Source organism: Trichosurus vulpecula, chromosome 3, assembly GCF_011100635.1.
Source record: "Trichosurus vulpecula isolate mTriVul1 chromosome 3, mTriVul1.pri, whole genome shotgun sequence".
Classification (NCBI taxonomy): domain Eukaryota; kingdom Metazoa; phylum Chordata; class Mammalia; order Diprotodontia; family Phalangeridae; genus Trichosurus; species Trichosurus vulpecula.
Window position 1 is genome coordinate 179,193,932 of NC_050575.1, and position 14,528 is coordinate 179,208,459.

The following is a 14,528-nucleotide window of genomic DNA, read 5'->3' on the forward strand; positions in this document are numbered from 1 at the left end:
TCCAACTGGTCAAATCCAAGGTTTTAGGCATTTAAGAACAGAAAACCTATCTGGCTTAGACTGTTGAGTGATTTGTAAATGTAAGGATATTGACTCCCGAAGACCAAGAGGAAAGAATTCACAACTGAAAGATGTTTTAAAAAGTTTAAAGGGGTAAAGGTGAAATTAGTTGTAGCAGGAGGAAGAAATAAGCAAAGCAAGAGCTAAGGATAAGCTCTAAAGAATTTTAGAAAGAATTAAAGATAAAAATCCTCTTGCAACATACAACTGGTGTCTGTTAGCTTAAACAATGCTGTTGGAGTGGGGGAAGGAAAAACAAAGAAGAGAGGCAACACAGATCTAAGCCTCTCTTCTCAGGACATGACTATCTCCTCCTTTCTCCTCCTTTCTGGGTGCTTCCATAATTACAGGTCCTAGATGTGCCAGATGAGTAGGAATGGAGTAGCCAAGGCTCATTACAGAAAAAGCAGCCTGGGCCTGCATAGTTGACAGCCACAGGGGTTCTCTAAGAAGGTTCTTCAACAGATGCAGAATGGTGTCATGACAAAAGAACCCATTTCTCATTGACCTTGACTTAAACCTCCTGGTTCCTTAATATACTCCCAATTTATCTTTCAAGAGACAGCAACTGAACAGAAAGCTAAACAATTCTCTGCTACTCTTGTACCCCTCCCCTCCCCTTCCTTTTTCATCTGGTGGTCTCTTTTCCTATCAGCACCCCCATCTTCTTTGGTTGTTTCTCCCCTATCTGTTTTGTGCTGATTTCTGCATGCATTGAAATCTCCTGATATTTACATCTCCAACAACTGACTCAGCTGTCTCCTGCCCCACCCCATTCCACCCCTTTCTGGTCTTCTGCCAGCACTGCTGATGCTCAGCAGCTTCCCAGAAAGCTGAGAGGCTGGCTCTCCTATGCAGCAGCCCAGAGCTGAAGCACTGGTACAGCAAAGACTTTTAGATTTATGACTGGCAAAGGTTTTTTTCTCCCTAGTAACAGAAAGTCTGGCTGGAGCTGGTTTAGGGGCTTGTCTGTAGCCTCTGGCATCAAGAGAAGCAAAAGTTAAGAAGTGAGGGCAAAAGAAAGGCAGCTCTATGCTTTCTCCAGCTGGCCTCCCCTTAATCACAGTTGTGGACAGCTATCCAGAGGCAATGACTCCCAGGGGTGAGGTCTCTATAGATTCTTTTATCTGGCTGGAGGGGGCATTCCTGGTAGCCCTGATGTCACCCAGGCCAGCCACAATAAGTAGAAAGTAGAGTTACCTCAGTGAGGGCATTGGGAGCCATGGAGCCAAGGCCTTTCCTAAACTAAATGAGGGCCTCCAACAGTTCATTTACTCTATGTGCTGCGGTTTCTGCAACCAAATGCCTAGTATAGGCCTTCCAGGGAAGTTATAAAGAGAATTAGGAAATACCAGTGAGCATACCTCAAGAGATCCTGCAGAGGAGCTATTTAATTCTAGGCCACAATCATTCTGCATTTTTCAGCTCAGTATCTAAAACCATCAGCATCTTTTTGAGAACAATCAACCTTCAACCAGGAAAAGAATTCACCGGGCATTCCAGCTCCTTTGCTTCTCCCTCCTGGGATTTTCTTACGAACAATATCACTGGTCTTTTATATTTCCACCATGAACTATGTGGATTAGGGCCAGAGGAGGAGAGGAGAGCTAAGGAAGGGAGGAGAGATGGGGAGAAGAGAGGTGGAGCTTCCCAACCAACCCTGCTCAAGGACATTCCTGGCACATGCTGCACAGTGGTTTCCCTTTGCCAATTTTTGATCAGGAGATCTGGTCTCTGATATTTCCTACTATTGTGGCTGGCCTAGATGGCAATGGGGCTGCCAGGATTGCACAACTATTGTGAGAAAAGACGGACAGTAGGGGTATGTTTGTGTGTACGTGTGTACGTGTGTGTGTGTGTGTGTGTGTGTGTGTGTGTGTGTGTGTAAGGAATTAACAGATGGCTGAACAAGGTGGTATTGATGAAGGAGTAAGGAAAAAAATGTACTCTGGTGCTTCACAAGTCTAAAGGAATAACATAAAATGAAAAAGGTTGGAAACGATGACATAGATCAGGGCTGTCCAACTTTAGGTTTTTATTGAAACAACAGACAATATATTTTGATTTGCCATTCTAGTAAGAGCTCTGTAGTAGCTCGGCTTCATTTCCTAAGCACTGGGCTGCATTTTGGACAGCCCTGACTTAGATGAATAGGTCCTAAATATTGGTTAAACTAATGGAGAGCCTTCAGCACTCATTCACCACCACCACCAAGGTACGTAGGTAGAAGCGACTGCTGCTTAGACCAAACAAAGAACTCCTGACACAGATATCTCTGCCCAAGCATATACTATGACCTTTGTCATGCAACCCTGGAGGGGTTGCAGCCCTGGCTGTTGTCAAGGACTAGAACTGGAGGCCTCCTCAATCCCTGGCAATTCTGCCCTCTGTCACTGCTTATCCTCCAATATTAGGGAACTAAAAAAAAACAGTACCATCAACTTCTCCTCATTATTGAATGCCCAAGGAGGCTGGGGGATAGAGGAGTCGGGGTGGGGGCTACGGCTGAAGGAGGATGCCCTGCTTCCACTGCCACAATGGTGTGAAGTGGCTAGGGGATGCCTGGGGCTCCTTTACCACAAGACTCTATCAGAATCATTTTGTTTCAAGAAGTATAATGAAGGCGCCTGATAGCATTTTGCCCAAGATACATGCCTATCTCCATCATACACCCTTCTCAATCACCATTATCATTAACTCTTCCATTACCTTCACTGATCACCTGAATGAATGCCCTTTCCACCGGTCTATTTTCTTATGGCTAGCAAACTCCTACTGCCTGTTCCCCCAATCTCTACAACTCAGAGCTCTTCTCTTGCCAAAGTAAAAACCTCTTTATTCTGTTTCCTCTTCCTAGCCTCAGTTCATCAACCTCTTCAACTCTCAGGACTTCCCTCTCCATTTTAATCTCAGCCATCCCCAGGGATAGTGCCCCCACCTTAACCTTCATCAGCACTCAAAACATTACATCTCTCTAACCTTGATTGAAACTACATTCTGTGGTCATAATGTCCCATTTCTCCTGTTTCTCTGTAGTCTACTGCTCAGCCTCACTGCGACCTCCGATCACTACCCCCTCCCTCCCTGTTCTCCTAGTGCACCACCCCTTTTCTGGCCTCAATTCCCTCTTTTCACAATAAATCATTCAATGCACATTTATTAAATGCCTACTATGTGTCAGGCACCATGCCAAACTCTGGGAATACAAAAAGAGAAAAACAACAGATCACTGGTAACTTTGCAGAGAACAGTTTTGGTAAGCTAGATTGTAAGGGTTATGAAGAGAGGGAGAGGACAGAAAGTGGAGGCACTTATTGTAGTTGGACTTTTTGAGGACTTGCCTACAAAGGGCAGAAGAGATAAAGGATGATAGCAGGGATGGTAGAATCAAGTGAGGGTTTTTCAGGATGGGGAAGATATGAGCACATTATTGCAGGCAGTAGTGAATGGGCCAGTAGACAGGTAGAGATTGAAAATAAGCGATAAAGTAGGGATGAAAGAGGGGGCAATCTGTTGGTGGAGACAAGATGGAATAAGATTGCTTGAACAGGTTAGACTTGGTAAGGAGTAAGGTAGCTAAGTGGCGTAGTAGACAGTACACTGGGCCTGGAATCTGGAAGATCTGAGTTCAGATCTGGCCTCACTAATTGTGTGACCTTGGGTAAGTTAATACATATATATATTATCTATATATCTGATGAGCTCAAGCTGAGCCTCGGACAACAATCATATTTATTCATGGAAGTTGGGACCCAGAGTGAATGATTTAGTTAACTTCAGTTAACCTATTTATTCACAGTGTAATAGCAAGAACAGACCTAGTGGTTTTGTGGTTCTAGTGACACAGGAAGGGGAAAGGATAAGGAACACTAGGCCACTCTCAGAAAGGATGCAGTCCAGGAGAAAGAAGTCCCATACTAGATGGCAGCAGTGAGTCACCAAGAAATCATCCAAACTCCCAACTAAACCTGGAAGTGCCAGAATGCTCTCTTCAAGTCCCAGAGGTCTTGCAAAGATAGAGATGGCCATTTGAGATTTAATAGGTTGTAGGTAGAATAACAGAGCTTTTAAGAGAGATCCCAGTGATGTCTGCCAGATTTTAATTGGGAAAACATTTCCCTATCTAGAATTTGTATTCTATCTACTTCCTAAAGATTTAAAACAACTGTCAAAGTTAAATACATGGAAAACAAGATAACTGGAAGAGTTCTATCTTTCCTAGTGTTCTAGCCCTTGTGAGGCCACCGGCCACCACTGAGTTTTACAGAGTGGTGAAATAGGCCCACTAAGAATATAAGTGGCAACAAAATGTAGTAGGAAGTGATAAATATAAATATAGTTGATCTCAGGCAACCATTCAATTCTAAAGATACCAATGAATACTTACTATCTTTTTCTTTTTAAAACCATTTTTTATGTGATGCAGCATTAGAAACCATTTAGTTTCCTTGGTAACAACAAAAGACAGCATCTTAAAAGAAAAGAAATGGGACTTTTGGTGTGACTGCTCCAGGCCTGAGAATACTCACTTGTTCCTTTCTGGGGCACACATGTTCTGGATATCTAGACTATGCAACTAGATAATTCCCTACGATAACCTTCTACTCCAATGGAATAGCTTGCCACTGTGCAACAGACCTGGCTATTTGGAAATGAAGACGGTTTGAGGGTTATCTCAGAGGCAACACACAGAAAATGACGTATGACCCTTTGGGGAGGATATGTAGACTATCAAGGCATTAAAAGGAAATCCTGTATCCTTCCTAGCACAGGAAGGGCGGCACAACCACGACATTTTTCACATGAGACAGCTGACTTTTCCCCAGCTAAAAAGTTGATTTCACAAGTCACCTCACCCTCCTTAGTCTGTGTCCTCATCTATAAAATGAGAATAAGTCTTACATTACTTACCTAACAGTTGCCATTAGCAAAGTGCCTTGTAAACTCTAAAGAGCCATATAAATGTGAGTCACTGTTATTAATACAGATGAGAGTTTTAACTTCAGCATGGCTCGCAAAGAACATAAGAGTTGTTCCTCATGTAACAGAATGAGACCCAAGGCCATTTGCTATTGAGGGAATGATTAAATACTAAACTCCAAGGACAACACTGCCTACCTAACTCTAGAACCAGCCCAGTTAACAGTACTCAATTCATCACCATCTGATGGCACTGATCTGATGACCTATCATTTGTTTCAAGAGGCCATGTTTTAGAAGTACTTTCTCATTGATTTCCTGCTTGTTGGAGTCAGTCTGAATGCTACTGGACAAATAATCAAAAGAATGACAAAATTTCAAGGGAGAATCTGAACTACCCTTCAGGCCAAGACAGAACAATACTGATATTAAACCATGGCAAGGTTTTCACCACCTACATTAGGATCTATTTGGAACAAATCCCGTGTAGACATTTCTGAGGGGTTAAAAGTCACAACAATCATTCAAACATACATCTCTGATTACTGTCCCTATGTGGCCGAAGGGCAGGTCCCATGAGCTGGACTATTTTTGGTCAGAGTCAGAAATAGAACCCTGGTATCCTGACTGTTAGTATTTGGCTCCATCCAGTAGAACATCTACAAGGGAAGTAGGCTGTGTAAACTCATATTTTATATCATTCTTGCTCAATGCCTCTTCCAAAGAAGCTGAGGATGTTCCCATTTACCTTCCACATTGTTGTAGAAATGACAAGAGTGAGTTGACACCTTCTTTCGACACACATGGATCTGGAAAATAAAATATATTTGTGTATTCATCTGAAGGACCAGCCCAGGAGGCAAAAGAAGAGTTTTGTTATGGCAGATCTGAATGACAAAAATCACTTTAGTTGGACACCAGTTGGTTGGGGTGCTGTGCTTACAATTTTGTTCTTCCTTGCTCTAATAGACAGTTGGTAGTTTCTGCATTGGGTCAGAGACATTCACCAGCAGTCATCAGCTAGGAGACTGTCTTATGGGGAAGTGAATTTCCCATCATAGGACACATTCAGCAGAGGCTGGATGACTCCTTGTCTGATTGCTGTCGAGGGGATTGTGGCTTTAGCAAAGGGTTGGACTAGATGAATTCTAAGATCACTTATCTAAGGTCACTTCAGATTCTATGATGCTAGGAGCAACAAATTCTCCTGGGCTACCTTTGTTATCACAGCACCAGAAAAAGCAGAACAAAGAGAGGTGAACATGACTTCCTCACCTCAACCCCTATCCAGTTTCAAGAACCGGGAATAAAGATAGTAAGAGCTACTGAAATCTAGGCCCAATGCTATCAATTAATCAGCAAGCATTTGCTAATTGCTTATTATGTACTAGAACATGCAAAGACAAAAATCAAACAGTTTCTGCCCTCAAAAAGTTTATAATCTACCAAAAGAAACATGATGGATAAAAGTCATACAAAATAAACACAAGGTAATTTTTTTTTGTTGTTTTTTGGTTTTTTTGGTTTTTTTTGGACAGGGCAATTGGGGCTAAGTGACTTGCCCAAGGTCACACAGCTAGTACATGTGTCAAGTGTCTGAGTCCAGATTTGAACTCAGGTCCTCCTGACTCCAGGGCCCGTGCTCTACTCACTGCGCCACCTAGCTGCCCCAACACAAGGTAATTTTAAGAAAGAGGCACCAGTAGCTAGAAAATCAGCAAAAATGTCTCAGCCACACACAGAGATGGTCACAACTTGGGTTTCTCCCTCACCTAATGTTCTAATTCCATAATCAAAAATGCTAGCATTCTTCTATCTGATCACAATTCTCCTTATCACTCTTTCCTTATACCTTCCTCCTCCTAAATCTAGTCTTTGTCCTGATCATAGCCTCCAATTCCTCTACCCTTCAGTAACTTCTCAGGCTCTCGCCCATACTCTGATTTTGCTTTCCTTCCTTCACAATCTCAACCCTGTTCTACTCTATTCTATCTTCTACTCCCAAATCCTTTTCCCCTTCTCCTATTGCCACTCATGCCTTAACAAGCACCAACTCTGGATCATTCCTACCCTATGTTTCCTCTGCTCTTCTTCACATGTTGCTGAATGGAGCTGAACAAAGAACCATCTGGGTCCAATACAAATTCAAATAATACAAACAAAAGGTTGTCTTACCTTAAATGGACCCTCATTGAAGCAAAGCAATTCTTTAATTCCTAAGTGATTCCCTATCCCACTCCTGGACACCATTAAAACTTTCATACTTCAAATGTATCATATCACCTTTCCTCCCTTCTTTCCCAACCTCCTCCCTCCCCACCCCCCCACCTACCCCCAAACCTCAGGTAACAAAACGCTCTGACATCATCCTACATTCTCTTCTTTACTCCAGTCTCTGATAATGAGATTGATGGTCCTTTTTTCTTGCCAAAGCCAGTGCACTTGACCTCATTCCCTTCTGACTTCTCCAGAGCCCTAAAACATCATCCTCTCACTAATCTTTAAATCTCTCCCTTTCTATTGGTTCCTTCTCTACTGCCTACAAATAAGGTCAAGTCTTCCCCATCCTTAAAAATCTTTACTAGACCTTATTACCTCCTAAAGCTATCATCCTATGTATCTTTACCCTTTCTTGGCCAAGCTACTAGAAATGCCTGCTGATAGTCATAGCCTCCCCTTCTACTCCTCTCACTTCCTTTCTCAACCTTCAAAACCTGGCTTCTGATATTATCGATTAACTGAAGTTACTCTATCTCCAAAGCAACCAGATCCACAAAAGCTGATGTCTCCTCTCAATCTAAACGCTTCTTGACCTCCCTATAGCATTTCACACTAAAGATCCTTTCCTTCTGGAAACTCTTCTTTCAATTGTCACGACAGTGCTGTCTCCTAGCTTTCTTCCTACCTCCCCAACTGATCCATCTCAGTATCCTTTGCTGGATAATAATACTCTCTAATTATGGGTGCACTCCAAATTTTCCGGCTTGTTTCCTCTTTTCTTTTCCCTTCCCCCCTTGGTCTCCCCTACTCTCTCCTGTCCATACACTATCTCCTCCAGTGATCACATAAATTCCCAAGAATTTATCATCTCTTTAAGTATGATTTTAAGATCTATATATCCAGTCCAAATCTCTCTCCTGAGCTTCAGGCCCAAAACACCAAACGCCTTATGGACACTTCAAAATGGATGGCCTATAGACATTTCAAGCTCAACATATGCAAAACAGAACTCATTATCTTTCTCCTCAAACTCACCCTTTCCCCAAATTTCCCCATTTTTGTGAAAAGTATTTTTTATTACCCATTTGGTTTCCCATATTCACAACCTCAGCATTATCTCTGACTCCCTACTCTTCCTCTCCCCACACTATCACACCTGTTTCTAAATTTCGTTGTTTCTATCTCCACAATATCTCACATCTATCCCCTTCTCATTATTCACACAGTTACCACTGTAATTCAATCCCTAACTAACTTTTTAAAAAGCCTTTTAAATTCTTATTACTTTTTAACATTCATTTAAAAAAATTTTGGGTTCCAAATTCTCTCTCCCTCCACCCACACACACACCCATTGAGGTGGTGGTGGTTTTTTTTTTTTTTGCCTCATTAACTCTTAACTGAACTATCATAATGGCCACTTAAGAGGTCTTCCCGCCACCATTCTTTCCTCACTTCAATGTGACCTCCAGAGCTGCCGAAGTGACCTTCCTTGAGCACAGATCTGACCATGTCATTTCTCCACTCCATAAACTCCAGTGGGTCTCCACTGCTTCTAGGATCCAATATAAATGCTGCTGTTAGGTTTCTAAAGGCTTTTGCAACCTGGCACCAAGCCACCTTTCCAGACTTATTATAGGTGCATTACCTTCCTTCCCATACTCTATATATAGTCCAACCAAACCTGTGTTGCTGCTGTTTCCTCACCCACAGCACTCCACTGTCTGTTCCCATGGCCACCCTCCACGCCTGGAGTGCATTGTACTCTCTTTTCTCCTAACTCTTAGGATCATCTTTTTCCTTTAAGATTCAGCTTGACTGAGCAACTTCTACACAGAACCCCTCCTGGTACCCCAAACTGCTAGTGCCTTCCATCCCAAAATTACTTTGCATTTCTTCTCAATATATGTAGATGTGTACAGATAGTCTTCATCAACAGAATATAAGTTCTTGTATCTCCAGTGCCTAATACAGTGCTTGGTACATAACAGGCACTCAGTAAATGCTTACTAATTGATAAAGTGTAATAAGCCTAAAAAAGTAGGTTGAAGCCAGGTTGTGAAAGGCTTTAAATGTCAAACAGAAGAGTTTGTACTTGATCCTAAAAGCAATAAATTGGGAACACCTGGAGTTCATTAAGGGAGGGGAGAAACATGGTCAGACCTGTGCTTCAGAAAAATTGCTTTGGCAGCTGGGTGGAGGATGGAAATGAGGGAGGAAAGGCTCTCCTTTCAGGTAGCTAAGTTGAGGGCAACACCACTGAGCAGAAGAATAAAGAAAGTCCCCAATGTGCATTCAGAAAATGACTGCTGAACTTCCTGATGAGTTGTAAACAAATGGAAAGGGCATATAAAGTGGAAACCCTTAAGACTCAGAAAGTCCAACATAGAAAACGCCAAGTTCCTACCTGTACGTGGTTACTTTCTATCTTCCTCACTTCAGGATTGATGCACAGCTGTTCTCTAGAGCCCAGTACACACACCTTTGGCCTATTTAAAAATAATGTACAGTTAGCAGGAAAAAAGAAGAAAGTCCACAAAACTGACTGCAAAAGACAAGGCTCAGATGGAAATTGGACACATGAGGAGAACAGGCATAGACAGGGTAGCTAACTACAAAGGTATGGGAAGAAGACCAGAAAGAAACGCAGATGGGAAGTACGGCTTTGAAAGCCTCAGGCTGAATTTAATAGATACTCAAAAAGAAAAGCAAACTCTGCATGAGAGAGATCTCAAATTTCAAATACAGTATCCTTTTTTTTTTGGTTTTAAAATGCATTTTAAAAAATGCCAATTTCATTTTGTGTTGGATAAATTCGGAATAAAAATTTTTTAAGTTTTTAAAAACTATACTGGAATGGTTGCTATTTACATGCAATCACTGAGTGGCCCTTTTCCATCTTAAATGGATCACCCTAAATTCTCCTCTAATCTAGACAGTTTTGTTAAAGGAAGAAGAGTCAGTGGGGTAGATTTCATAGATTTCTTAAGCTGGATGGAGGAGTGGAATGACGAGAGGAGGCAGAGGGGAAAAAGTGATGCTCAAGTTTTACACAATAATGACCTCACCTTAGAAGGCTAATAAGAGGCAGGAGATAAGGAGAGATAAATGAATCTTCCTTTGTGAGTCCTAATCAAAATCCCTACCGTGACACCCTCAAGTCCTCAGAACACAGAAGGCTTGCTCTAGTTCAAGTGGTGATGGAGTCAAAGAATTACAACAAGCAAGATTGGGATCATGGGAGTGTACAGACAAGGAACATGCATGTTGAACCCTGACCTAAACATCAGAACTCCTCCTTACTCCTAATATGAGAAAGTGTCTTGAAACATGATGCCAGATATTCATCTCGGCTCCAAACTTGCAACCCATTAAAGAAAATAAGGTTAGACAGACTAGGCTACTCCTCTGACTCAGGGAAGATGAACTGAGATGAGCAAGAAGAGAAAGTAGGATGCATACAATTCCAAAACAAAATCATTTCTCAAAAGAAAATGGCATTCAATACTGAAGTTTAAAAAACAGATTAAAAACTCATCCATTTCTGGGTACTAACTATAATAGTTCAACCCTTTAGACAGTAAGACCTTCTTCTCCTCTCCTACGGAAGACAGTATCTATTGTATTCTTATGTTTACTGATATACCTACCTGTAAGTAGTGTTCCTTAACTCACTAATGACCTGCGTGAGCTGAGAATGGGTTCTGGAGGCATAAATGATCTTCGGAATATCTGTATAGTAGGCTGACAAAGTGTGGAATCAAGGCAGAGGAGACAAAAATAAAATAATTACACAAGGAAATCGCCTAAGATAACACATTTATTTCTAACAAAATTGGCATTCAGATAATAAGTCCCTCTCCCCGATAGACGGTGGAGAATTTTATAATCTAAGATGATCTACTGGAATGAGATAAGTAGATAGTTCTCACTGCCGTAAGAGAAAAGGTTCTAACCCCAGGTTTAAGTTTATTCAGAAAAGGTAGTGAGAAATGAGACAGGCACAAATACTCTCACACCCCTTTTGTTCAAAAGATAGGGGCAGCTAGGTGGCAAAGTGGATGGTGCAGTGGCCTTGAAGTCAAGAGGACCTGAGTTCAAAAGACAGAGAATGCGAGAACATGCATCTCAGTCTTGAATCTCCTTCATTTCTTCTCTGGCTTAGGCTAGATATCTTGGCACTGGACCCAGATGGCTCCAGAGGAGAAAGTGAAGCTGGTGACTTTGCACAGCCCTCCCTCACTTAAATCCAATTCATCTGCAAGGCATGGCATCACCTTCCTGATGTCATGGTCCTCTTTGAGAACAGAAGACAAACAACAGCAACAGCTTGGGCTATCAGATGGTATTCCCTGCCAGAGGGTAGTGGAGGGAAGGGGAGAGGTTGTACCTGTGGTATCTCCATCTGTGGCAGCATTGCCCCATGATGACATTGGTCTATCAGGAAAGAGCTCCACCCCTTGCATCCTCTCAGCAATCTTTCGGGCAGTGATTGTGTCTTTAAAGTGCTCCCGCCAAGCCAGAGTGCTACAAAGAAGGCAAAGAGTCTTCCCTGTTCCTGTGGGGCTCTCAAGAATGCCATTCACCTTCTGAAGACCAGGGAAATGAGAGAAAGGCAAAAGGGTCAAGTCAGAGGGGCCTGTTTGTCCTATATTAGCCACAAAAGTTAAGCAAGGCCAGAACATTATCTCAATGGCTCTAATAACTCACATTCATGACACTTTAAGGTTTACGAAACACTTTCCTCACAACAACAGGTAGGCATGCAATAGGTAGGCATTCATTTTACAAATGAAACCGAGTTCAGTGAGGTTAGATGACTTGCCCAATATCACATACATATCTTGGAAGAGTAAGAAGCTGGGCTTAAACACAAATTCACCATTTTCTCACCATAGCATGCTGTCTAGGTACCTGTATGGTGCATGTCTTGGCTCCTGCTGCCCTAGCCACGTCCTCTACTGGCCACAGCAGCAGCAGCAGCTTTGCTGTCTAGACCAGAAACCATATGCAGGAAGTTCTAACTCCTTCATCTCTGGAACTTCTGTTCTGACTGGTGATTGCCTTACCCAGCCCTCTTTCAGGAAAAACCAAGACCCACTTCATTTCACTCTCTATTCCCCAGCCATATTCTTGATAGTCTCAGTGGCAATCTGGTCACCTCACAAACACTCCTCCCCCAAGTTTGGGAAACAGGATTAAATCAACTCTACCCCTGTTCCTGGTAGGGGAATGTCAATCTACTCTTCTATGGCACCACCCACCATCCCTGTAACCTTCTAGACCAAAGTGCTCCACTCAGGCCTGTGTCATTTCCCACATTAGAACATAAGCTCTTCAAGGGCAAAGAGCTGTTGTTGCTTTTCTATCTGTGCATGTATCCACAGTGCTTGACACTGAGCAAACAATTAATAAATGATTTTTCATTCATGATTCAAAACTGACTAAGCAAGAGGCAGTACTTTATAAAATAAAGAGGGTAAACCCCGAGATGTTACCATTTAAGTTGAAACTCTCAATCTAGTTCCACAAATCACAACTTAACTGGGTTTTAACATTTTCTTCATTGAATAATATGATAGGATATTTCAGCTCAAAATTAACAGTAAGATATTTTGTTGGGGACCCGTAAAATAACAAATAATTTTGCAATTCTGAATTTAGGCTTTCAAACAGTTGCCTTGTCTGAAAGCCTAAATACAAATTTTGTATGTGAATGCCTATAATCATTAAGCTCAGTGAGAAGCTAATAATACAGCTCTGAAAAAGCTATGAACTTAGCTGGGGTTGAAATGGATCCAAGTCTCCACTTTGTTAGAAACAAACCAGCTGACCAGAGCCAAAACCCAGGCAAAATGCTAACAGCACACAGGAATCTCTGCTTCAGTATCAATCGTAGCCAGAATAAATCCCTCAGATGAGGGAATTATGGACAAGAAATATTTAAGATTCTGCCAGAAATTACTGACGTGCTGGTTAGTTTTTAAACTGCTTCCCTTCCCTCTTCCCCCCTTTTTCTTTTTGGATCTTTGTGGGAATGGAAATATTTGAAAAGAAATATGAAATGTTTTTTAAAAGTATCAGTGGAAAATAAGATAAAATTAAAAATAAATAAAAAAACAAATAGCCAAAGAGAGCCAATACATACTACAAAGTACGAAGGAGAGAATCAACAGGAATAAATACTTGTTGAACTGAACTTAAGGACAGGGACACAAAGAACCTATTATCTTGATTCTACTTTAAAATGCAGAAGGAAGCAGAGAAGAGTTGTAAAATGGACATTCCTTCTTATACAATGACTGAATCATTTCAGAGGTAGGGACTTGGGACTGGACTAGATGAACCTCTGAAGTTCCTTCCAGCTATAGATCTATGATCTCATGACTACAGGTGTGGAATACTGCATATCCACAGGATTGATGCATTGGTAGGCTTTACTGAACCACTTTTTTTCTCTTTCTTTTTTAATCTTTGTTTACAAGGGATAGTTCACTGGGTAGGGGAGGAAAAGGGAAGAAAGATACATTTGGAAATAAGGGTTTGTAAAAACAAAAGATACCAAGAAAAACAAATAAATAAAATGGGAGAGAAGTGGACCCAAATCTGCAACTCTTCCAACTGATCAAGCACTTCTCTTTTGTCATTCTGGTATTCCAGGCTGTTTTGATTTTAAAATAAAATAGAAAATGAACTTACACAAGAGGGGAAGGGAGGAACAAATATATATGAAATAAGTAATAAATCGGGTACTTCCTGAATCATAGACTTAACACAAATTTGTGACTCAAACAAAAATTCTAAGTGATGTCTTACCTTTTGTAGGCACTCCAGGACTTTAGCCATATAATCTTCTTGACATTTGTATGGTTGGAAAGGAAAATCCACTGTAATGCCATTTAATGTTATCTTGGGCATATTTACCTGTTTCCAGTATAATTCCCAAATTTCCTGAAATTCAGAATATTTACTATTAAAATTCCATGAAATCATCCCAGACATCTGAACATTTCTGTTCACATTGACGGAGGGAAACAGCTATGATTTTTTGTAAATAATAATGACAATAACTTGAATTTGCTAACAACCTCTCAGTGTGACATATTCAAAGCACTCTATTACTGGTTAATTTTTTTTTTTTCTGTTTGGAGTTGGATGCCTCCCAAAGCTGAGAGACCATAGCTAACATTTACAATTGCATTAAGGTTTTCGCATTTAGAGTTTACAAAGGCTTTCCTCACAACAACTCTATGAGACAGGCTATGTAAATTATTATTATCCCCATTTTACAGATGGGAAATTGATCTGCCCAAAGACAACCAACCATTA

The 14,528-nt window shown here is 41.3% G+C and overlaps 1 protein-coding gene across 2 annotated transcripts in view; it reads right to left on the reverse strand.

The window, feature by feature from the left end:
• RTEL1 (regulator of telomere elongation helicase 1) overlaps window positions 1–14,127 on the reverse strand; it is a 94,681-nt gene extending 80,554 nt beyond the window's left edge. For both annotated transcript variants that reach the window (XM_036750451.1, XM_036750453.1), the window contains exons 1-5: window positions 14,016–14,127; window positions 11,590–11,788; window positions 10,850–10,943; window positions 9,607–9,688; window positions 5,729–5,789 (exon numbers count right to left, since the gene is read on the reverse strand). In XM_036750451.1, the coding sequence (XP_036606346.1) occupies window positions 5,729–5,789; window positions 9,607–9,688; window positions 10,850–10,943; window positions 11,590–11,788; window positions 14,016–14,117 (538 nt within the window). In that variant the 5' untranslated portion in view covers window positions 14,118–14,127. The remainder of the gene's footprint in view (window positions 1–5,728; window positions 5,790–9,606; window positions 9,689–10,849; window positions 10,944–11,589; window positions 11,789–14,015) is intronic.
• Window positions 14,128–14,528: the final 401 nt, after the last annotated feature.